Source organism: Rattus norvegicus, chromosome 7 (genome assembly GCF_021556685.1).
Source record: "Rattus norvegicus strain SHRSP/BbbUtx chromosome 7, alternate assembly SHRSP_T2T, whole genome shotgun sequence".
NCBI lineage: Eukaryota > Metazoa > Chordata > Mammalia > Rodentia > Muridae > Rattus > Rattus norvegicus.
In genome coordinates this window covers 44982093-45007913 of record NC_141540.1, presented here as the reverse complement: position 1 = coordinate 45007913, position 25821 = coordinate 44982093, and the positions used below count along the sequence as shown (strand labels likewise).

The window sequence follows — 25821 nt, the reverse complement described above, 5'->3', positions numbered from 1 at the left end:
AAGCTGTCTGTTCATAATTGAGTGGACTCTTGAAAGGTAGTAAAAGTTGCTGGGTGGAGCCTGACAGAGGGTGTGGATCTCCAGCTGTGTGCATTTGAAGGACATGACTTGCCCCTGTATCCATCCTTTGTCTTCTCTGGTCTTTCCTGCCTTAGCCTAGCAACTTGCTTACCTGATGCCTTCCTGGCATGCTGTCCTTCTATGGTACAGCCAGAGCAGTGACTCCAGATATCTGTTCATTGAACCTTCTGAAGCCATAAACTAAAATAAAGTTATTTATTAGAAGTAAATAATAGTCCTTCACTTATTTTCTTAGAAATTTGACTACCACATACTGGATTCTGTTCTCCAATTTCCTTATCTATTTGTTTGCTAGTATATACTATTTCTTTAGTATTGTTCTAATTGGCTGACAGTTGTAAACATCTTAAAACTTTGAACTTTAAAATTTCTTGGGCTAGAGAGATGGCTCAGTGGTTAAGAGCACTGATTGCTCTTCCAGAGGACCCGAGTTCAAATCTCAGCAGCCACATGGTGGCTCACAACCATCTGTAAGGAGATCTGCTGCCCTTTTCTGGTGTGTCTAAAGACAGCTACAGTGTACTTAAATATAATAAAATAAATCTTTAAAAAAATAAATATATAACCCTTCTCCATTCTGCTTTTCCATGCACATAATTTGGTTTTCTAGATGAAGAATTTTATTTTGGAACTTATTTTCTCATAGAAATTTAAGCCCCTGCTCCTTTCTGTGTTTTGTAAGGGGTTTATTCTAAAATGTTCCATTGTTGACCTTTTTTTTTTTTAATTCCTGGATTGAAGTATGAAAACTTTTATTTTTGTAAACCTTTAGAATCTTTTCCACTGTTTCCACTGGTGTAAAATTGGAGCAAACTATCTGCCTTAATAGAGAAGAGAGATAGAGAGTCTTAGCATAAATTATGTAGACAAAGGTATTTAACCCTCATTTACAATACTAATCCTTGCCCATTGCTGTGTAGCCTGTGTAAGAGACCCTGGGTTTTGATTCTCTCAGAAAGAACTTTCCAGTCATTACCTAGGAGTAGGAGGGGAGACGGCCCAGACATTCACCCATCCATCTGCTCCTAGTCCTGTTCCTAAAATCTTGAGATTTGGTTTTCTGGTTGCTATTATGAGGGGTGCTAGGAACAAAATGTTTCAGCGTCCCTTTCATCTTAGAAATCAGTTTCTAGTGATCCACTGATTAATTTACTAATCCTTTCGCTTCTAGAATTTGCTATTGCCTATGCAGTAGACTTTATACTTACATCCGTCCCATAATAAAAATGCCTCATATTCTGCTGTCCAATTTGGCGAGAACTGAAGAAAATGCTACTTGAATCCATCCTTTTAATTAGAATCACCATCAGCTTTTGGGGTGTGTGAATTAGTAGGATCATACACCTCCATACCCTTCAGAGGTGAGAAGTAACTTCCCAGGTCAAGATGAAGCTTTAAATATATCTTTTACTTGATTTTCTAGAGAGTGCAGCTATGTCCCTTTGCTTTGTTGGTCTGGATTTTGAGTTTTCTTTAAGTGTAAGGCATTTTTAATGGTCCTACAAGTAACATTCATGCTTTCACCGTTGTGTGTCGCATATATAGTTTAAGTATATCCTTTGAGTTGTACATTGGATTTTAAATCTGTACCCATGTTAGCTATTTTATGGCTAACTGTAATTTTAAATTTATTTCTCGTTCCTTTCTGGTAACAGTCAGAAATCCGGCAGCCAAACTCAGGTTTCAAATCTCTGACTGTGAATACTACATCAGTGCCTATCAGGACTTTAACAAAATGACACAGACATAGCAGATTCAGCTAAACTTATTTTCTTACCAATTTGAAATCAATTAGATACAACTGCAGTATCTTCAGTAGTTGTTTTAGATGTGCCGAGAAAGATTGTAAATTCGATTTATTTATTTGCCTTTTCCAACCTAGCAGGATTGCTGTCATTTTTGGCTATGGTCCCCAGGCAGTAGTCTTTCTTCCTTCCGGCCTTTGTCTGTCTGCTTCTTTCTTTCACTCTTAAGGACTTGGCTGTTGTGTTGGGCCTACCCAGGTGATTCCTCTGGTAAAACCCACACATTTTTAAAGTCACTTGCTGTCTAAACATCACAGACAAAGATTTGGTATGTGGATAGTAACAGTTGTTAGGAATATTTATTAATCTGCATTTTACAAGTGGTAATAACTCCGTGATCTAATGACACTACCCAGAACAGATAATGGCCAACTTGGCTTAGCTTTGTTTTAAATAATTGTTCACTTTGTTGTGTAGCTGATTTTCTTTTTCTCTGTTTTGCAGTTAGTAGAGTTCTTTCTTTTCTGTACCATTTTCTAACTCAGTATTTAATAAAACAGTGCCTCGCCTCCCATGTAATGTTCTCATTCAGATAAGGACTGTCATTTATGGCACTTAGATTCTAAGCTAAAAGCTTTCAGTGCAGTGGGCCAAAGAAATGATTTCTGTCCAGGTCACACACTCATATATCCATAGGGAAAAAGCATTTTTTTTTCCAGAGAGATAAGTACGATAGCAAGAAATATTAGGATTAGGAAATACACCAGCCTGTACGCTTGTATACACCCAGACTGAAAGGACTCAAGAAAGACTTTACAAGGCTTTCAACAAAACTAAACAAAGCTACAGAGGCTCTGGCTTAAGTTGATTTTTAAATGTATAAATTTTAGAAATAACAGCTCCATTATTATTAGAAATCTCACACTCAGTGTAGAGGCTCTCCCACAAGATGTGCTGTGTGTCTGCTTTCCGGTGAGCCTAACCAGTGACAGCCGATGGGACTTACACTGTCTAGTTAGCTAGAGACACGAGTACAGAGATTAAGTGGTCTAAAAGAAGTAATTTGGCTTAGAAATATGGAGTTAATCAGTGAATTCTAATGTAAAAGTACATGGCATTTAAGCTGGTCCTTTCTCTGGACTATTGATGTACAGTCTTTATTCTAAATGTTATTTAACACTAAAGTTGTAATTATTTGAAGGAAAATGTTGGTTATTTCATTTTTATCTTGCATGTTTTTTCAGTTTGCCTGGTTAATGATGGAAGGGAAGATGGCTGATATTAACTTCAAAGAAGTGACTTTGATAGTCGGCGTGGTTGCTGCCTGCTACTGGAACAGTCTGTTCTGTGGGTTTGTTTTTGATGATGTTTCAGCAATACTGGATAACAAAGACCTGCACCCATCTACACCTTTAAAAACTTTATTTCAGAATGACTTCTGGGGAACTCCTATGTCTGAGGTAAATGACTTTATATATAAACAGTGTTTAATAAAAATTAGATGAATTACAGGTATAATGTATTTACCTTTAAAAAACAAATATAGCTTAATATTCATCACTTAAGTCAATATATTTAGATAGCTATTAATAAATAACAGCATTAAACTCCAATATATCCACTGATATCCAACACAAACCTCAAGACAATTCTTGAAGATTCACTATCGGGAATACAAATATTGAGAGCTTTAATCAATTTTCAGATTTTTTTTCAAGTGTTTGAAAAAAATACTTTCCCACTAAAACCAATGCAGCTATGAATGTGTCCCATAACTCTCTTATCTTAAAAGCAGGATTCGTTTCATTAGCCATGTGCCTTGACTTAACCTTTCTAAAGATACTATCTATGTGTGAGGCTAATATGTGTGCAGGGAGGGCAACAGGTGTTAGCAAAAGTCTCTTGCTAGCTTTCTTTGCTTTGAGTCAGGCAACAGAATTTTAATTTAACCATTAAAACATGGTAAATTCAATATAAGTAGATTAGATTTTAAAGATACATACTGCCTATTTCTCTGCGGTAAGAAAATGTTTACTTAAAATCATTTTGAAGGTCAGTTTTAACTTATTTAGGATTAAACCCTTTTCACTAGGGATCATACAGACTGGATTCTGATATTAGATCTGTCGTTGATTACCTATGTGAAATAAGCTATAACTTTTAGATGGTAAAATGTTTCCCTGACTATAAAAGCAATGATACCTTGAGGTGATACCTGCAGTGCCTGTCAGGTCACTTTGGAATAAAATGCTTTGAAACTTAATGTGTACTACTCCTCATAGTTGTTTCTTGGCCATCACTTATAAGTAAGAAACATGTGGTAAATGTCCCTCCCCCCAGTCTAGAAGCTTTTTATGCCTCACTCCTTCTAGTGATGAGCACAGTTTGTTATTTGTATAATGCTTTGATCATTATCTTAATAAAGGACTACTTTTTGTAGCCAGAAGTTCGAAGATATTTTTAATAATCAATGGTTATTTGTTTTTCATTTCAGGAGAGAAGCCACAAGTCATACAGGCCCTTAACAGTGTTGACATTTCGCTTAAATTACCTCCTCAGTGAACTAAAGCCCATGTCTTACCACCTCCTGAATACGGTGTTCCATGCTGTGGTCAGTGTGATCTTTCTCAAGGTCTGCAGACTTTTTCTGGATAAGAGGGGCAGTGTGATTGCGGCTCTGCTCTTTGCAGTGCACCCAATCCATACGGAAGCAGTAAGTAAAACCATGCGATGACTGTGTACATGTTAAGCATTTAAATATTTCTAATTTAGTACAGTCTTACTCCCCCATGCACAAAGTCCAGCTTACCTATTATATAAAAATTTTAATTTTAAAATAGGTTTTGAAATACAGTGTTGTTCAAAAATGTATGTGTAGGTAAAGTGATGGCCTCACAAGCATGCGCACTTGAGTTTGTATCCCCAACACCCGTGTGGTAGCAGACACATGAATCCCACGTGTGAAGGTAGAGTCAAGAGGCTCCCTGGCTTGCCCCAGAAGATGCCTGAGTTTGGGGTTTACTGAGAGAACTTTTCTCCACAAAGCAGTGTACAGGGACTGGAAAGATGGTCCAGTGTTTAAGAGCAGTTACTGCTTTTGCAGAAGACCCAGGTTTAGTTCTTAGCCACATAGTATCTTAAACATTCAGTAATTCCAGTTCCAGAAGATATAGCACCTCCTTTGGCCTCTTCAGGTTGGCATACACAGTACACTTAGCACATCTGAGCTCTTGTATATATAAAATAAAAATAAATCTTCAAAAAGGAAGGAAAATGGAGAACAATGGAAGGAAACATCCAACCACACACACACAGACACACACACACACACACACACTTGTGCACACATATGCTGACAAGCATACACGGAAAAAACATACATACAATATATATGCATGTATATACACATACATCTGTTTGTGTGTGTATAGATAGAAATATATTCTTTTTATATTATTAATAAATACAAATGAACATAGTTCTTCCTATGATGATATATGAACTAATTTTTCCTAACTACATTAGCACTCTAAAAATGTCTCTTTGGGGAAGAACTAAGAACACTCTATTTAATTGCTTTCTTATAAACTTTTCTTCCTAAGCAAAAAAAGTTTGGGTTTGCAGAATGATTCTATCTCTCCTGCCATGCTGGAACCATGTGGCATCCAGCCCAGTTTTGCCATTCATATATAAAAGAGATAAATTGCTTATCTTGTATATTGCATTCCATTGCTTTAAAAGGCAAGCTTTGGGAATTTTGTGTTCTTTTAATTAAAAGACCTTTTGAAATTTCTTCTTTGGTTTGCAGATTAGCAAATTTATAGCTTCATATTTAAAAAAAAAAACACTCACTTTAAGAAAATAATGCAGGGATACTTAAATTTTTAAGAACTTACTGTATTGTAGTTACACAAGATATAATAATTATATGAAAGATGATAAAGAATACACAGAACCTAATATTTGGAAAGTTAAAATAATGACTTGTTTCTAAGAATCACTGATAGGTTTTCATTTATGAATGATACCTACGTTGACCACATGAGGGCACTCATATCTCTTAAAAAAAAAACAAAAACAAAAACAAAAAAAACAAAACCCAGGAATCTATCCTTTTAAAACTATAGGTTTTAGGTTTTAAACTATTAATAGGTTTTCAGGACACTGCATTAAAATGAATGTTCTTTTTCCTTTTTCCAGGTCACAGGTGTTGTAGGAAGAGCTGAACTCTTATCCTCTGTCTTTTTCCTAGCTGCATTCCTGTCGTATACTAAATCCAAAGGACCAGACAATTCCATAGGTACACGTCTACCCAACTTATCTTATTGTAGTTACGAAACTTGATCTTAAGTGCCTCTTAATTAAGAGTACATTTGGGGTTTGCCTTTATTGTTCTGCAGGTATGTAACTGACATGTAACATTGCCAGTATTTTTAAAAATTATGTGTAATTTATATTTATGCCATTATCCAGCAGAGTCTGTTCTCTATAATCTAATTTAAATGATCTAATAACCCTGAAATGTTGGCTTCAAGTAACTCTGAGTTTTATCTGTTATCTTCTATAAACCAAAAATGTAACTACCAACTCTTCTAGTATGTGTGTGTATGTGTGTGTATGTGTGTGTGCGTGTGTGTGTGTGTGCATATGTGTGTGTGTGCGTGCGTGTGTGTGCGTGCGTGTGTGTGTGTGTGTGTGTGTGTGTGTGTGTTAAGATGGTGGAGTATGTTAGAGGCCAACATGGCTACATGAGCCCTGTCTCAAGAAAAAGATATTAGCACATAAAAACAATATATATTTATAGAGTCCAATCTGATATGCATGTATATATAATGTAATGAAATTAAAAATAATCTGTCTTCTCAAATGTGACTCCTTCATGGAAAAATCTTCAAAGTTTCTTATATTTTTGAAACATAGTACACATTATTATTAATAATTCCCCTACTGGACAGTATCACATCACAACTGCTTCCTACTGTCTAGTCATAATTTAGTACTTAATCAATCAACCCTCCCCTGTCCTTCATTTCCCTCCTGTCGTTCCCAGGTTCTCGGGAACTGCTTCCATGAGATCAACTTTTTTAGATTCCTCATATGACTAAGATGTAATACTTGCTTGTAGTTTCATCTGTGTTCCTGAAGGTTATAAAGTTTAATTTGTGTATGTTAAATAGTGTTTGTGCATGTAAACCTTTTCTTGCTACCTTGATCAGATGATGCTGCATTTATACAATTCCCTTACTGTTGTGAACAACAACACAGTAACAAGAAAGTGTACTGTCTCCTGGACATACTGATTTCCATCTCCTGCTAGGCAGGAGCAAGACTGCTGAGTTAACACGGTGATTGTGCTGCTAATTTTAAGGAACTTGTGTACCATTTTCCTTATGTTCCTACCACCAACCCTGGAATTGTTCCCTTCTATATCCTTTCTAATACCTGTATAATTTCAGATATTTGTCTTCATTTCTGATTGATTGGTCACTAATCAGCCCTGTTAATTTATCCAAATTTAACCTTTATTATAAAAGTTAACATTAGCATAGATAATTTTTATCTCCACACAACTCTGTAGTTTAAATTCTGCATCTTAGTATCTTGTTTTGACAATATAATATTAAAGGTATACAATTTTAAATGTATTATAAAATAGGAGGTATTGGTCAGTAAGAAATAAAAGTATTAATAGCTTTAAGAGGAATTTAAAATAGACTTTGTCACATTGTAACAATTTGCATAGGTCTCTTATTTATAGGTCTCTATTCTTAAATTGTAGTGTGGACTCCGATTGCATTGACAGTGCTCTTAGTGGCTGTTGCAACATTGTGTAAAGAACAAGGGATAACAGTTGTCGGAATCTGTTGTGTATATGAAGTATTTGTGGCCCAAGGGGTAAGGAAAAAGGAAAATTTCCATTTTCTCTTTTGTCATAGCTAAGTCTGACTGTAATTCCCTTATTTTTACTTTTGTCATTACATATAAACACTCTGCTTACTATAATGAAAGCACAATTTATAAAAAAAGTGTATTTTGTTCTCTTACCCACCCAAAAAAAAAAAAATTAAAATGTTTTGATACCTTCATGTTTTAAGAACTAAAATCTTTAGACAACTTGTGTATATTCCAGTGACACTGTTACAATCCAGCTCAATATTTGCCGAAGTTATCAAAATTGGTATTCTTTGTCAAGTGTACAAATTGTGCTGCATTATTTTTAAGTTAGCCTTTGTTTTAATGACATGTTTAGAATTGCTGCCTTACTGACAATGTGCACTGGTGTTTGTTACTCAGACCGTTTTCTTTTTTAGTACACTTTGCCATTGTTATGTGCCGTTGCTGGACAGTTTCTCCGCGGGAAGGGTAGCATTCCATTTTCTATGCTACAGACATTAATAAAACTCATTGTCTTGATGTTCAGTACTTTACTACTTGTCGTGATCAGAGTCCAAGTTATTCAGTCACAACTTCCAGTGTTTACGAGGTATGAAGTTCTTTTTAGCTTTTTTCCATTCTGTCTTTTTTGACTTAAGATTGTCAGTCATAATAAGTGTTTCAGAAAGTCTTTAGCTCATACTTGATTTTCAACAGCTTTACCGACATATCAATACACTTCAAAAGCTACATATAGTATTTATAAATATGTGCATTATTTCTGTTTACAGTTCTGTGTGAAACCTCCACAGCAAAGAGTATACTAGTGTTGTCTTCACATTCTGAGGGATTTGTACTTTATCAAGGAATATTGAGAGAGAACCATCTTTAAGTCTCTCACTAGACTTGTAAATTTGTGTATTTCTCCATGCATATCTGGTAATTTAAATTGATGTATTTATAAAATGCAGTTATTAAACATTTAAGGTTATTGTCATATTGATGAATTTATCCCTTTATCACTATGAAATGGGCTTTTTTTTTAATTCCTAGTACTTGTCTTTCCAGAAGTAAACTGTTTTCTGTAATTGTAGTCTGCCCCACTGTCTTTGGTGTGGCGTAATATCTCTGTTCTCTAGCATTTTACTTTTACCCGTCTCTGCCTTACTACGTAGCGTCCCTCTCAGAGTACAGAATTGGGCCTTCTTCCTTGTCCTTTTAGATCTTCTAAACTGGGTGTTTTATCCATTCCCTTTTAATATAGTGATTGATCTCTGTGATACAAGTCTGCAGTGTTGTGATTTCCCTTTGTCTTATGTGTGCTCTGTGTGTGACTTCTAAAGAGCCAGCCCCTGGCCAGGTGCGCACTGCTTCCTTGGATATGCATTTTTGCTCAGAACACTTACCTTTGGAAGAATATAAGACACATGTTTTACATTAAATTATGGTATTAGCTTCAGTGTTTTTTATTTCATTGTTATCAACATCTTCAGATTGTACCATTCCTGCTACTCATTGAAGGATTCTGACATGCCCTGATCTATCAGCAACAAATTCCTTCAACTTTTGTTTGTAAAAATACCTTTATCTTCTGTTTCTTCTGTTTTTGAAAAATAACTTTTTCAGTAGAGAACATTATCTCTGTTGTTCCTTAAAGTTGGTTTTACAATCACCCAGCATGCACTGCTTTTATAGACTATCTCAGAATTTTAAGAAATGATATATTTGTTTTATTTTGTTCTTAGATATGCTCTTCTGCACAGATGTGCACTCAGACATGCTTTTCTTATGTCTCCCTTATTTCTACATGTTCTGTTGTGTCCTGTGATCTCTTCTCTAATTGCATGCTCTATCATGACTCTTTTTGGTTAGTTTGTGTTGTGTAGATTTTCTTCTCCTTATGAGCTGGTAAGTTTGAGTGGATGCAGAGCATCCCGAGTACTCTGGTGACCCACACACACAGAGCATCCCGAGTACTCTGGTGTACCCACACACACAGAGCATCCCGAGTACTCTGGTGTACCCACACACACAGAGCATCCCGAGTACTCTGGTGTACCTACACACGCCTGAGGGTTGTTCTAGGTGTTTTTCTATTATTTGAACGTGTCGGATCTTTTAAGTTGTGCTTTTAAATTGTATTTGGGGAACCACAGTAAGCCTTAGCCTAGGGATTATTTTGTTTCACAAGACCTTTCTAGCTACTCCACCATGAAACTGAACTGAAAATTTCTAGCCAACTGTCAAGTTAACTATCTCCGAGACATTTTTTTTTAATTGGAGGTTTGCTTACCGTGTTATAGGGTTAGTTCATAAACGTGGTAGTAGGAAGCAAAGAGACATGGTGCTAGGGCATTAGCTTGGAGCTTTACAGCCTGATCTGCAGGCAGACAGAGGAACCCTGGGCCTGGCATGGACTTTGGAAACTTCAAAACTCATTCCCAGTGACACACTTCTCCAATAAGACCACACCTCCTCACCTTTCCAAACAGTTCTAGTCCCCTATGGGGGCCCTTCTCATTCAAACCACCAGAAAAACTTATAGGGGAAAGCACTCAATGGAAGCTTGCAGTTTCAGAAGTGGGTCCATGACTGTCGTTGTGGGGAGTATGGTCGCAGGCAGCCAGGCATGATGCTAGTAGTTTATGAGGGATTACATCTGATCTCCAAGCGTGAGGCAAAAAGAACTGGAAGGAAAAGGAAAGGTAGGGGAAGGGGATGTAAGGATGGACTGGGAGGAGAGGAAGGAGGGCTTCAATCAGCCTATAAAGTGAATAAATAAATTTATGGGTGGGGGGAAGAAAGTCAATTCTATATATGAAAGTGTCAGAAAACACAGAATACTTAGAGTCAATTTAATGAAGTATATGTAGTATTTATATGCTGACAACTGGGAATCATTGAGGGAAATAAAGAAGTCATAAATAATATATAATGAGTCTTGATAGTGTTAGAATGATACTTCTATGTAAATTAACCATAGATTGAATACTGTCCCAGTCAGAATCCTAACAGCTGTTTTTGAGACATTGACAAGTTGGTTCTAAAATTCATATAGAAATGATAAATGTTTAGAATGGTTAAAGAATGGCATAAGGCCATCTCTCAGCCTTACTCAGAGAAATTTCTCCTTGCAGTAGATAGAGCTCTGAGGTGGTTTGAATGGGAATGACCCTTGTGGGTTCATAGCAACCCCAAACATTTTTATTAGAGATTTTATCTCTTTTTTTTTTCAAGACATTCTTTCCTGACTGCTAGTCTCACTGTAGCAGCTACAGCAAATAACTGCAAACTCGATGGCCTGAAAGAACACGCCCATCAGCTTCCGGGAGCCGCTAGCATTCTTTGGCATTTCTTAACTTGCAGCTTCCTCAGACAAGTTTGTTCCATCCTTATATGGCCTTGCCTGTGTGTCTGTTTGTCTCTCCTTGCAAAGAGCACCAAGTCATTGCATGTAGTGTCCACTCTAGAATGACTCTTAAGAATTTAAAATCTGCATTCCCTGGTTGCCTGCTGTATCATTAACTTTTTCCCACTTTATCACTGTTAAAATTTTAAATGCAATTTAAAATAGTCCTCTATAAAGTTTAAGAAACTAGTATTACATGAAATAATTGAGGGGGAAAATCCCACCAACCATAGTGACTTTGTTGTCCATGATAGTGCCTTATGAGTACTAGCTGGGAAAAATTATTCAGATTCATAATGCATTATAAGCATAGATTAGAAAAAAATTCAGATTACTATCTAAGCCAAAACATTTGTAGTATTTTCCTATAATTAGTTATTCTCAGCAACTTTTTTTATTTAAGAAATAATGTCAGCTTATCTTTTTCATGATTCTATGCCTGCTCAACTAAACTCATTTAGGTATTCGAAATAGATTGAGTTATATTTTCCTTACTCTTAGTTTCATTGATTGTGCTCTGCTTATCAATCATTCTGAAAAATTCTCTCTACATGTGTTTTAAAATGTATATTTGGTATATGTTGCATATAACATTTTTTAAATAAAACATTTAAAATGTGAATATATAAATTAGATTTTATTGGACTGCCCCAAGAAATTGATTTTAATGTGATTTAGTTTGTTTAAACATTAGCTCTTTAAGTCAAGTATCCTAATTAAGCTATTAATTTTAAAAAATGAAGTGTTTCTTCTAAATAGAAAAAGTTTCAAGTTCAGTTCCACTTTTCACAGTTCTAGCTCTGACTCTGAAGCCATGTTACTTTCCATATATAGTCACTATACAAGGTCAGAATGAACAAGGTCAGAATGATAGTGCTTCTTCCAGCAGTATGACTTCTCCTCAACCGTTTGACACGTCAGAGTAGGTCAAGGCAAACAGGGTAGACTGTGGTGCTTAATTCATTTCCTCATTTTAAAACAACTAACTGGGTACTTGAGAACTATGTGTAAATTTAGTCACTAAATTTAGTATTTGGATAAAGGTCAAATATGTAAACATACTCCTTTGTAATGCTTATTTTTCAAATATTTTACTTCATTTTCAAAAGGTAGACTGTAATAATTAATATATTTCAGTATATAAATTGATATTCAATGTATCATGATTTGGAGAAAACTAGATGTGAACATGCTAGTATTTACTAGAGGAACAATGACAAAATACTGAGTGGGCTCATGCTAACTACTTTGTACTGGAAATTTTATTTTCAGTTTCATTTCAAAATAGGACAAAAGCTCTAAATGCTACAGCTTGTCTGTAGTGAAAAAATAAGGACAAATTTTTTCTGGGAACCACAATTTTTATTAGTATTTATCTCTAAATCTTCACTCATATAGGACAACATGGCGGGTTATTCTGGAATCTTCCGTATAACAAATGAATCTGAATCTCATACAATTTCTTTATGACTTTTGATTTGAAGGTCATGATTTAATGAAAGTACTTCTACAGGCCAGTCTGGATCCTTCTAATAGTTACTGAAAGGAGCTGACCTAATTTCTCTTTAAGCATTTCTCCGTGGATTCCATTGCTGTCTCAGAGACATTTCATTTAGGTTAGGCAGTTTGATTTAGATTTTGAATTAGACAGCATGATCTGAGGTACCTATAGTAGTATATTTTTGTTATTTATTTTTATTTTGTGTATGTGTGTGCCACATTTGTGCAGGTAGGAACAGAGGCCAGAAGAACATGTTGGTCCCTGGAGCTGCCTGCCTGCTCAGTGTGGGTGCTGAGAACCGAACTTGGGTCTCCACCAGAGCAGCAAATGCTCCTGACTGCTGGGCCCAAATGCATTTATTCTCGTCTTTAACAGTATTGCACATGAAGTAATTTTGTGTTTTACTTATATATTTTAACACATAAAATTTGTATTTAAAATGTAGGGTTGGTACTGCTTACTCTGTGGGTAGAGGCACTTGATACTAAAACTTAGAACCAGAGGGCAGTTAGGGAACCCACGTAAAGGCTACAGAACTGAGTCCTGCAAACAAGCTGTCCTCTGCCCTCCCCATGTGTGTTAGTGTCGTGCCCTCGCTCATTTTCATACTCCCTTTCTCTCCCTTCTCCTCCCCATTAATTAAAACAAATAAATAGAGCCAACAACATTTAAAATGAAAGCTGCCGCTTGCTATTTGCATAGTACATGTATACATAATTACCATACTTGAAAAACTAAGGCAGGAGGATCATGTGTTCAAGGTTAGCGTGAATTATATAAGCAATAACCTTGTCTCAAAAAGAACGAAAGAAAGAAAGAAAAAAAGAAAGACAGACAGACAGACAGACAAAGATGTAGCTTGGTAATAGAGTGCTGGCTTCTTATTCAGTATTGTGGTTTCAGTCCTCAACTGAAAGAAAGAAAACAAAAGTTTTATTTAAATACCTTTTTTGTTGTTGTTTATGCAGGTTTGATAATCCAGCCGCTGTAAGCCCAACCCCTACAAGGCAGCTGACTTTTAACTACCTCCTTCCTGTGAATGCTTGGCTTCTATTGAATCCTTCAGAACTCTGCTGTGATTGGACCATGGGAACAATACCACTGATAGAATCATTTCTAGATGTTCGAAATCTTGCCACTTTTGCTTTCTTTTGCTTTCTGGGTGCTTTGGGAATATTCAGTCTCAGATACCCTGGTGACTCCTCCAAGACTGTCCTAATGGTAAGAAATCTTCATCTTCAAATAATGTGTATTCAGCTGGATACATTGGACATTATCTTTATATTTATTCAGTGTATGCTTCCAGAAGTGTATTTCTTTTTTGATCATTCCTGAATTATAAACCTGTTAGATTGCCTTTATATTAATTATTAATTAAATTAATAACAATTAATTTGCAACTATATTTTAGCATGCATATTCAGCTGTGTATAACAGAAGATAATATTTTTTCTAACTTGATAGAAAAAATCACAATGCATCCCATTGTCATTCATTTACACTTATGTTTCTTATTCTTTTCTAAATAGATTAAATACACACAGTTGAAAAAAATTGATAATATTGTATACTTGTTTCCCTGACAATGCATAGTGTCATACAAAATGCAGCTAAAAGTAATAGATTTTAAGTTCTGGTAACAAGATTTTAATTATTCCCTGAGTAGAACTATGTTCAGAAACCTCTGATTATTTCAAAACTGTTTGTGTAGGGGTAGTGTTTTGGGTTTTGTTTGTTTGTTTGTTTTTAATTGCCTCCTTCACTCTTGGCTCTGTAAGAATTCCACATTCATTTTTAATTGTTAAATGTAACATTTTCAACAGTATTTACTGCATTTGAGAAAGCATTTAAATGTTTCACAAGTACATCATTTATGGCTAACACCAATAGATCAACATGTTTGTTCAGTATAACATTATTGTTGCACTCTATTTACCTGGTGGCATTTGAAGCACTATGATAAGATGAATTATAAGGTCCTTGTTTCCAGAGTTTGCAGGCTAAGACATTTGCAACACATGGCTAAGATATAGAAAAAAAATGTGAAAGAATGCAAAGTGTAGGAGAAAGAACTGTTTACTTTTATGCCTAAACATACCAGTTTGTATCCTTAAAACATCTTACTGGAGTTTTGAGGTTCGGAAGAAATGCTTAGGCCACACTTAGACTTTTCCTTAGTGTAGAAGTACTAATTGAACCAGAGGATAGATAAAGTGCATATGGGGGTTGGGGGGGTGAAGGGTAGGAGAAACCGTTCTCAAATAGGCCGTTTGCCAGTTCTTCATAGACTACTGCCTGATACCATCTTAACTACATAGAGGTTAAGTCGAACTTAAACATGCTATGGAGGTTTTAGTGTTAATTCTTTCCTAGAAAATAGTTAATGTACCCAAGTAGGGTAAAAGAGTTTACCACTGGGGGCTGGGGATTTAGCTCAGTGGTAGAGCGCTTACCTAGGAAGCACAAGGCCCTGGGTTCGGTCCCCAGCTCCGAAAAAAAAAAAAAAAAAAAAAAAAGAACCAAAAAAAGAGTTTACCACTGAATTCCTGAAGAACTCTCATTGATAGATCTTTATAGAGAAGAAAAAGAGCTAGGTAGGAGACAGACTCAAAGGTAAATGCTTTAGGATTTAGGCATTGTCAAACATGAACCTGAGATCTATTTGATGAAATATCCCTGAGACAGTTAGATTGAAACATGAAACAGTGAGACAAGTTAATGTCAGATATCATTGGCTGATATTTAAAAGCACTTTCATTTGAGTTGCAAGATGTTTACAAACAAAGATAATCACTAATTGGTTGGTTGTAAAATCAGCATGATATGATTGAAGTATTTAGTGGCTTTAAAATAAGTACTTGTAACCACAGCTTTAAAAGTCATATCCCACAATTATTTTATGTGTGAGGGATGTAGAGAGAGATAGATTTATAATGCAGTGTACAAAATGGTATCTAGGGCTGCAGAGGCAACAAGTTAATTTTAGGTGTGAAGACCACTTCGTGTAGAAAGTGGATAACTAGTAGGTTTGTGAGGATCAACAGAACACCTAGCAAAGATTTGGTTGCGTTGTAAGGGTTGTTCTATTACATGAAGGAAGAGAAAACTCACTAATGTGAATGGTGGTGAGGTTAGTATAGACAACTGAAAGCTGCTTTCTTCTTTTGTGTGTTAGTCTTACTAACCCTTCAGCTTTCCCTCCCATAAATTAAGGAAAAATTGTTTCCTGTGAAAACATTGGTGAGCATTTGATAACAGCAGTCAAGTTTCTAAACAAGCCAGCAGACTGGAGTTAGGCCCATCAGGGACCCCTCAGACTCCGGAGCAGCCTGGAGGGTTGATCTGACGCAAGCCAGCATGAGTTTCTGATGATATTAACTGTCAGCCATCATAATCATACTCTTCTTGACAGTCCATTGTTGCTTGAGTAAATTCACACAACATAGATAAATGGTAGGATATATTTACATTTGATGTTGTGCTAAAAAGACAGTTGAATAAGAAAAAATAGATGAATCCAAGTTTGGCAAATAAGAAACGATACATAGATGGAGTAGGTAGGTAGATATATTTTAAAAAATTAAAGCAATGAAATAAACAGATTTATGTAACTTATTTGCTATTTCATGGGTATAAGGGAAAAATTATGTCCTTGAACATAACAGTGTTTTATGTATTCTCTAAGTCATGCTAATTTTTTCTAAATGTCAAATTTTCTGAAGATATCTGAAGAAGCAGGGTAAGAAAGAAGTACTCACAGACAGATTCGATACTAGTTATCTATTAGATATTTAATATAAATCAGCAACATAATGTTAACAGATATTAGTCTCCATTTCTGTTTATAAGGAGGTGTTCTCTGGGTGATTGAGTAGTTTGTATTACAAAAGAATTATGTTTAAGGTTTATCTTAAACTCGTGGCTCTTGCTACTAATACTCTTAATATTTTTGCTTTTTGCTTTTGTTTTTTTTATGTATGGATGTTTTCCTCCAGCTATTTCTATGCACAATGATGTCTGTCTGCCCAGTGCTGGCAGGGGCCAAAAGAAGCCTTTGGATCCCTTGAGACTGGAGTTACTGGTAGTTAGTTTGAGCTGCCATGAGGGTGCTAAGAACTAAATCCAGGTCCTTTTGAAGAGCAAGTGCTTTTAACTGCTGAGCTGCTGTCTTTCCATCTTAAGACTTTATAGTATTATTAGAAAATTATAGGTTAATCACAGTTAATGTGATTCCCTTACATTTATTAATACTTCATTAATTAGGATTTCTAGGTCATTAATCAGTAAAGACTTATGGACTTGATAGACTTTAACGGAATGGTCATTTTCCTTCCTTATGTAATTTAGTTATTAATCTGTGGTGTTTCTGAATGAGTGCTATCAAGTCCCTCAAATAAAATTTCTTCTTGACAGCCAAATTATTATTTTTTTAATAAGCATCAAATTTAGGGCTATCTATCTAAATAGCTTTACATCTAGCTGGTTCTTTATTAATCATGCATCTCCACGAAGTGAGAAGAAAAAACCTTTAATGGTTCGTGCTTTGATTTAAAAAAAAAAAAAACACTGAAATTTTAGACACACAAATTGATGTAATATATCTTCACCCCTATTTTGTTAATGAAGTATAATAAGAAGAGACCGTCTTTTCTCTCTGCCCTTTAGATAGTTTCCGATTTCCAAAAGTGAAGCATCAAATTGCATATTTAACTAAGGCCTGTAAAACCAAGCAAAGGGACCTGGCAATTTAACTCACTTGGTAGATTGCTCTCCTGGTGTGTTTGAGGTCCTGGGTGCAGGAAGGAAGGTCAGGAGTTAGAAGTCATCCTTGGCGACAGTTCCAAGGCCAGCCTGTGCTACAAGAGTTCCTATCCTGGAAAAAGAGGAGCAGGGAAACCAGGGCTACAAGTCCAAACCCTCAACCTGAAATCTTCCTGTTATTTGTGTGCTTAGTCATGGCGGCTTTATAGTCAAGCAACCATAAGCCACCCACTTTCTGAAGAACAGGAACTCGGAATACCCCTATATTTTTCTCAGTAAGCAGTGCTAACAGTTTAGTGATTCCTTTAAAGGGAAAAAAAAAAAAAAAGCAACTGATTTGAAGGGACAGCTATATATAGTATAAACTTCTTGTTAAACATATGGGACCTGTTAGAATTACAAGGTGGGGCTGGAGAGATGGCTAAGTGGTTAAAAGCACTGGTTGCTCTTCCAGAGGACCCAGGTTCAATTCCCAATATCCGTATTGCAGTTCCCAAGTATTTGTAACTCCATTTTCAGAGGAGCTGATGCCCTCTTCTTCCCTTTGTGGACACTGCACACACATGCACATAGGCAAAAAACCCACACTCATAGAATAAAAATAAAGAAAGACACATTATTTTTTAAAAATCTTGAAAAGCAGAATATTATACAAGTTATGACTAAGCTGTAGAGCACAAATCTGGTGTCTTATCTAAATCATTCTTTCCTTCATTTCTTCATGTGGTTCCTTGTAGTAATAATGTTATAAAGACCCAAATTTTTGCTTGTTACCAACATTTATGATTTTCTGCTAAAAAACCTATTAGCATTTTCTTTACTGTTATTATGTGCACAAAAGTTAGATATGTTAAGTTCTCTCCTCCTCTTCCTCTTCCCCCCTCCTCCTTTTTATTTCATTCTTCCTATGTAACAAAAGTTTACATTCCTTGACCAACATCTTCCCAAACTTTACTGCCTCATTCTGGTAAACACCATTCTGTCCTCAATTTCTAATATCACTATTTTTTTTAATCATCATATACCAAGGAGGGTATGAGATAGGGCATGTGACATCATGCCCTTCGGTTTGAGTTTTTCTCTCTTTTTAAGGCTAGATGGGTTCCCTGTGACATATGCCTTATTTTCTTTATGTGCTGTGCCCATCACTACAGTGGTTCCGTATGTTGGCTGTTCTGAACATGGTGTAGTAATGCAGGTGCAGGTACATTACAGTGTATGGGTTTCCTTTCTTTCGGCTATGTGCCTATTAGTGGGATTGCAGCATTGGGATAATTCTGTCTTAATAATTTAAGGCATTTCTGTGCCATTGCCCGCGTTACTAATTCAGTTTCTACTGTCAGGCATGCATTGGTTAGCATTTCTCCACATTCTTCCTAATACTTGCTTTCAGTTGTCTTTCTATCAGTAGCCATTCTGACTCAGATTGAGTCCTTTGATGTTTAAATTTGTACTTCTCTGATGATTTGGGACATTTTCATATAGCTTTTGGTTACTGGTATGTCTTCTCTGCCCATTTTTTCATTGGGTATTTTTGCTTACTAATAAGTTGAATATGCTATTTTCAAAATATGTTAAAAGTGGACCTCAGTAGTCAACCTTAGAAGTCGTATTGCTCACAGAACAAGGATTGCTGATAGGTTTTCATAACTTCATTGCTGTAGAAGGTACGGGATTCAATTTCAAGTAATGACTTATTTTATCGGCAGTCTTACAAAGTAAATCCTAGAATTAACAACTCCCATCTTATCTTGCTGATGTGCGTCCTGATGTTTATTACCACCCCAGTGTGGCCTTTGTCTTCATTATTCATGACAATATTTTCTAAAATATTCTACAAACCTCATTTGCTCCAAGTCAATTCTAGCAGTGTGTGTTGCTTATCATCCGTGTGGTTTAATTGAGCACATGCTATCTGTATCTTCTTTTTCATTCTAGGCGCTTTCTTTAATGGCGTTACCATTTATTCCCGCATCAAACCTCTTCTTTCCTGTTGGATTTGTTGTTGCAGAGCGAGTACTATATGTTCCTAGCATGGGGTTCTGTATTTTAGTAGCCCATGGATGGCAAAAAATTTCAAACAAAAGGTAAATTAAATGCTAGTTTGTTTAATGGCTATTAGAGTTAAAAATCAAATACGTTGAAATTTAAAGTGTTAATATTTTAGTCTGCATGTAGTGCAGTTTTGTAAGCTGTACTTTCATACTTTTCGTCTTCAAAGCTATAATTCAGGTTAGGAGAGCTCTTCACTGCCTGCTCATTCTGCGTTCTCTCTACATAGTTTGTTACAGCCCAACACAACAACCCGAGTCAGGCCCACGCAGAAACAGTGCTGCATTTACTGAGGCTAAGCACAGAAGAGCTTTCCACATTCTGATCAGCAATACTTACCCTATTGGAGTGAGCCATCTTGAGTTCTTAGTGGATATGAAATGTGCTTAGCACACTTATGTGCTTTTTTTGTTGCATTACTAATTAAAGAATAATATGCTTAGAAACTCATAATCATAAGGATTATGTACATTTACTGTATCAAAATTGTCATGTCAAGCAAATTTCTAATAGTCAAATAATACTAATATAATATTAAATTTTGATTTACACCGGACTTTTCTCTATATCTCTTACAAATTGTCTCCTCTTATATCCGGTCAATACTTTCATTTAAAAATTATTTACATGGGTTCTATAACATTCCCCACCTAGTTATCTCATGTAAAACCTATTTCAGAATCTTCTTGTTATATCCATTCTGAATATTTCCAAATTTTTTCTGCCTTTTGCATTTAGCCTCTTTTGATGCATGTACTCACTTGATTACCTTATTTAGCTTCACAATTTTTATCCATATCTGCCAAACCCTTCTTAGAATTTCTACCCATGTACACAGTTTTGATCACCACCAATTTTTAGAGCCTACTGTGTGCCAAGGATGATTTATGGTCCACATTTACAATTTTTTCATTTAATCTTAACATACCTGTCCTCCTCTGCAGATGTGAAAATTGAAACTTGTACAAGTTACCTGAATCACGCAAGGTCACATAGCTAGAAAACAGAAGTGTTGATTCCAGTTACGTCTTAATTCTGCCAATGACAGATAGTACTGTGTGATTGTACTGTCCTGTTCTGCATAGGTGGATCTGTCGGAATAAGAAATTGATCCCTGTTAGATTTGCAAAGCACAGGCAGACTCAGGCCATTAACACTGGCATAATAGAGATTGAAGTAATCATCTGCTGCCAGTGAAGAGTTAGATGTCATCAAGCAGCCTAAAGTTTTGTGATCTACATCTGTTTTACAGGGTTTTTTTTCTGTGTTTTAACAGATAGTTTTGAAAAGTATAAATAAAACAATTCAAAAAATAGGAGAGGCTATAGTATAGCTTATAAGCCAAACTCTTTTTAACGTATCAGAAGTGAGGTTGACCCTCTCTGAACTCAACTAACTGTTCAGTTGTAAAGAATGACTTAAAGGACACTAAATACAAAAATTGGCAATTCAAACTTTATCCGTTTTTAAATTACAGACTTTTAAATATAGTTTTAGAAATAGTGATTGACAGAGAATATGGAGATAACTTTCTTTGTTCATGATGATCAAATACATTTTGAAAAAATTAGGTTTTTACTGAAAGTCTGTAGACTGTTTACATGCCATTATTTACATTGTTAACATACAAATGTTAATGTTTACATTAGCTGTAAAGTGTTAACTCTTTCATACTTGTTGGGTATTGCTTAAACTGTGTGTGAGAATAGGGTGGGCTCTCTACAAATGCTCATCGTTTTAGCTGAGGGTCTTGAGCAGCCTCAGACTTTGCTGTCCTTTGGGAATTTTGTAACAAATCCCAAAGAATAAAATATAAGTGAAGTCTCAGTTGGTAGACCATCTTCACAATATTTAATTTGGGAGTGTTTTTTAAATGTGTAAAGTCTTCAGAATGAATTCAAACATGATAATTTAGAACTGTCTTATTTCTTATCTCTACTGAAGAAAACTGCTTTTAGTGATGAAGTATTTTTCCCTGTTTTTAATCTTTTCAACAGTGTCCTGAAAAAGCTCTCCTGGGTTTGTCTGTCCATGGTGATATTAACCCATGCCTTGAAAACACTCCATAGAAATTGGGACTGGGAGTCAGAATATACATTGTTTATGTCAGCCTTAAAGGTAAAGCATTTTCATTCAGAGGACAAGAACATGTGTATTTGTAAAACTGTATCTAACACACTTTTAGGCAGACATTTAATTTTAGTCAAGAAGTAATACATTGTTTTTATATTATATATACCATAACCAAATTTCCTAAGTTACTACTTAATTATATGTCCAAAGGATGGATATACATATTTATATAATTATTTATGTGAATGGTATACTAAATTTACTTAAAGTTCATATGGCAAAGTATTTTTTTAATTTTGCTTTTCTTGGATATTTTATGTATTTACATTTCAAATGTTATCTCCTTTCTCCTCTCTTCCATGCCCCTCCCCCTCCCCCTGCTTTTATGAGGATACTCTCACTCCCACGCACCAATCCTACCTCAACACCCTGGCATTCTTCTACATTGGGGAAATGAGCCTTCACAAGACCAAGGACTTTTCCTCCTATAGATGCTGGAAAATGCCATCCTCTGCTACATATATGACAGGAGCCATGGGTACCCCCTGTGTACTCTTTGGTTGGTGGTTTCGTCCCTGGGAGCTCTCGTGGGGTCTGGTTGGTTGATACTGTTGTTCTTCCTATAGAGTAGCAAACCCCTTCAGCTCCTTTAGCCCTTTTTCTAACTCCTCCATTGGTGTCCCTGTGCTCAGCCCAATGAATGCCTGCAAGCATCCTCATCTGTATCAGAAAGGCTTTGGCAGAGCCTCTTAGGAGACACCCATATCTGGGTCCTTCAGCAAGCACTTCTTGGCATCAGCAATAGTGACTGGGCTTGGTGGCTACATTTGGGATGGATCCCCAGATGGGACAGTCTTTGGAAGACTTTTTCTTCAGTCCCTATTTACTCTTTATCCTTGTATTTCCTTCCGTGAGTATTTTGTTCTCCCTTCTTGTTGAAGGACTGAAGCATCCACATTTTGTTCTTCCTTCTTGTTGAGCTTCCTATGATCTGTGAATTGTTTCTTAGGTATTCCAAGCTTTTGGGCTAATATCCTCTTATCAGTGAGTGCATACCATGTATTCTTTTGTAACTCAAGATGATATTTTCTAGTTCCACCCATTTGCCTAAGAATTTCATAAAGTCATTGTGGGTTTTTTTTGTTTTCTTTTTTTAACTTGAGTATTTCTTATTTACATTTCGAGTGTTATTCCCTTTCCCGGTTTACAGGCCAACATCCCCCTAATCCCTCCCCCTCCCCTTCTTTATGGGTGTTCCCCTCCCCATCCTCCCCCCATTGCCGCCCTCCCCCCCCCCAACAATCACGTTCAGTCTTAGCAGGACCCAGGGCTTCCCCTTCCACTGGTGCTCTTACTAGGATATTCATTGCTACCTATGAGGTCAGAGTCCAGGGTCAGTCCATGTATAGTCTTTAGGTAGTGGCTTAGTCCCTGGAAGCTCTGGTTGCTTGGCATTGTTGTACATATGGGGTCTCGAGCCCCTTCAAGCTCTTCCAGTTCTTTCTCTGATTCCTTCAACGGGGGTCCTATTCTCAGTTCAGTGGTTTGCTGCTGGCATTCGCCTCTGTATTTGCTGTATTCTGGCTGTGTCTCTCAGGACCGATCTACATCTGGCTCCTGTCGGCCTGCACTTCTTTGCTTCATCCATCCTGTCTAATTGGATGGCTGTATATGTATGGGCCACATGTGGGGCAGGCTCTGAATGGGTGTTCCTTCTGTCTCTGTTTTAATCTTTGCCTCTCTATTCCCTGCCAAGGGTATTCTTGTTCCCCTTTTAAAGAAGGAGTGAAGCATTCACATTTTGATCATCCGTCTTGAGTTTCATGTGTTCTAGGCATCTAGGGTAATTCAAGCATTTGGGCTAATAGCCACTTATCAATGAGTGCATACCATGTGTGTTTCTCTGTGATTGGGTTACCTCACTCAGGATGATATTTTCCAGTTCCAACCATTTGCCTACGAATTTCATAAAGTCATTGTTTTTGATAGCTGAGTAATATTCCATTGTGTAGATGTACCACATTTTTCTGTATCTATTCCTCTGTTGAAGGGCATCAGGGTTCTTTCCAGCTTCTGGCTATTATAAATAAGGCTGCTATGAACATAATGGCGCATATGACCTTGTTATATGTTGGAGCATCTTTTGAGTATATGCCCAGGAGTGGTATAGCTGGGTCCTCTGGTAGTACTATGACCAGTTTTCTTGCGAACTGCCAGATTGATTTCCAAACTGGTTGTACCAGCTTACAGTCCCACCAACAATGGAGGAGTGTTCCTCTTTCTCCACATTCTTGCCAGCATCTACTATCACTCGAGTTTTGGATCTTAGCCACTCTGACTCCTGTGAGGTGGAATCTCAGGGTTGTTTTGATTTGCATTTCCCTGGTGATTAAGAATGTTGAACATTTCTTTAGGTGCTTCTCAGCCATTCGGTATTCCTCAGCTGAGAATTCTTTAGACAGACATTTACTTTTAGCCAAGAAGTAGTGCATTGTTTTTATATAGTATATACCATAACCAAACTCCCTAAGTTACTACTTAATTATGTGTCCAGAGGATGGATGGATGGATGGATGGATGGATATATATATATATATATATATATATATATATATATATATATATTTGAATGGTGTACTAAATGTACTTAAAGTTCATATGGTAAAATATTTAAATATAAAACGATATTTTCTTACTTCTTAGGGTGTACTTTTTTTTTTTCACTTTTCAATGGCTTAACAGCAAGATATGTCAGATAGGAAGTAGCATCATACAGTTAATTAGTAGCTTATTTTTTAATGGTATTTAAAATAACCTGTAATCAATGCATCATGAATTCAGTGAGATGAAATGCATAAAAGTGTCACCCTACTATGTGAAGGAATATTACTGGTTTAGTACTATTGGGAATGGAGCTGATAAGCAGAATTTTATTTAAAAATATGCACACAGAGCCTTACCAATACAGATGGGGATGCTTGCAGCCAACCTTCAAACTGAGCAGGGGGACCCCAATGGGGGAGTTAGAGAAAGGACTGAAGAAGCTGGAGGGGTTTGCAACCCCATAGAAAGAAAACAGTATCAACCAACCAGAGCTCCCAGGGACTAAACCACCAACCAAAGAATACACATGGACAGACCCATTGCTCCAGCTTCATATGTAGCAGAGGATGGCCTTGTTTGGCATCAAAGGGAGGAGAGGCCCTTGTTCCCGTGAAGGCTCAATGCCCTAGTATAAGGGAATGCTAGGGCAGTGGAGTGGGAGTGGATGGGTGGGTGGGGGAGTACCTTCGTGAAGGTGTCTTGGGGGATTTTCACAGAGGAGAAGGGGGATAGCATTTGAAATGTAAATTAACAGAATAACCAATAAAAATATAAACATACGTTTTTGAAGTTATCAATAGAATATTTCCATAAACACTTCCTATCTTATCCTTTAGAAATCTCTAAATTCATATTTCATTTTGACTATTTCTTTTTTCCAATTACGTATATACACATATCTCTGAGTATGTATATGTGAGTTCAGATCCCCACTGAGACCAGAGTTGTTGGATTCCACTAAAGCTAAAGTTTCAGGCAGGTAATAACTACCTGATATGTAGGCTAGGAACTGAACTGAAGTTCTGTGTGAGAGCATTCCGTGCTGTAAACTGCTAAGCCATTTCTCCAGCCCCTGCTTTTGACTACTACTTCTTTATTTCCCATTATTTAATTTTAGAATTATCTGCTTTGTTCTAGTAGTCTATGGGATATCTTTCTGTAGCGTCTACTCTCGAGTGGTAACTCTTCATGACCACTCAGCTTTCCTTCCCTCCTACCTGGATAGATAAGTGAAGCATCACTACCACACTGTTATCTTTAGTTGTTAATGCTAATGGTGTCCCAAAATTATTAGGGATTTTGTTTGCCTGTATTCTCAGAACACTGATTCAGACCTTCAGAGACCTACGGCTCCTCTTTTATCATTCACCCATCTGTGAACTCTAAACACACAGATGGATTTCACAACTTTAATCTTAGCATTTCTGTTTCCATAGTAAACTACATAAATAGCTTTAAATATGTCTCACCTAAAAGTAAGCCATCAATACAGTCTCTAAGTATATTCTCATATCCCAGTACCTTTCTCCTCTGCAAAATATAAATACTACAGCAGTAGTTTTCAAACAGGATTGTGATTTAATCAGAAGAACTTTGGGAACATTTCTGATACGTAAATGAAGTCAAACTGCTGTGAATTTTTCTGATACTATGTTAAAGCAGTAGTTCTCAGCCTGTGAGACACGACCCCTTTAGGTGTCGATCAATAACCCTTTCATGGG

General features: G+C 36.4%; 1 protein-coding gene across 3 annotated transcripts in view; it reads left to right on the top strand.

Annotated features, from left to right (window-relative positions):
• Nucleotides 1–25821, top strand: part of Tmtc3 (transmembrane O-mannosyltransferase targeting cadherins 3) — a 45152-nt gene that overhangs the window by 5160 nt on the left and 14171 nt on the right. For all 3 annotated transcript variants that reach the window (XR_015624043.1, XM_087557209.1, NM_001135858.2), the window contains 8 exon segments: nt 3071–3286; nt 4321–4539; nt 6027–6126; nt 7606–7721; nt 8138–8310; nt 13579–13831; nt 19310–19458; nt 21421–21541. Coding sequence is in view for 2 of the 3 variants with exons in the window: in XM_087557209.1 (XP_087413335.1) it covers nt 3071–3286; nt 4321–4539; nt 6027–6126; nt 7606–7721; nt 8138–8310; nt 13579–13831; nt 19310–19458; nt 21421–21541 (1347 nt within the window). In the remaining variant the exon portion in view is untranslated.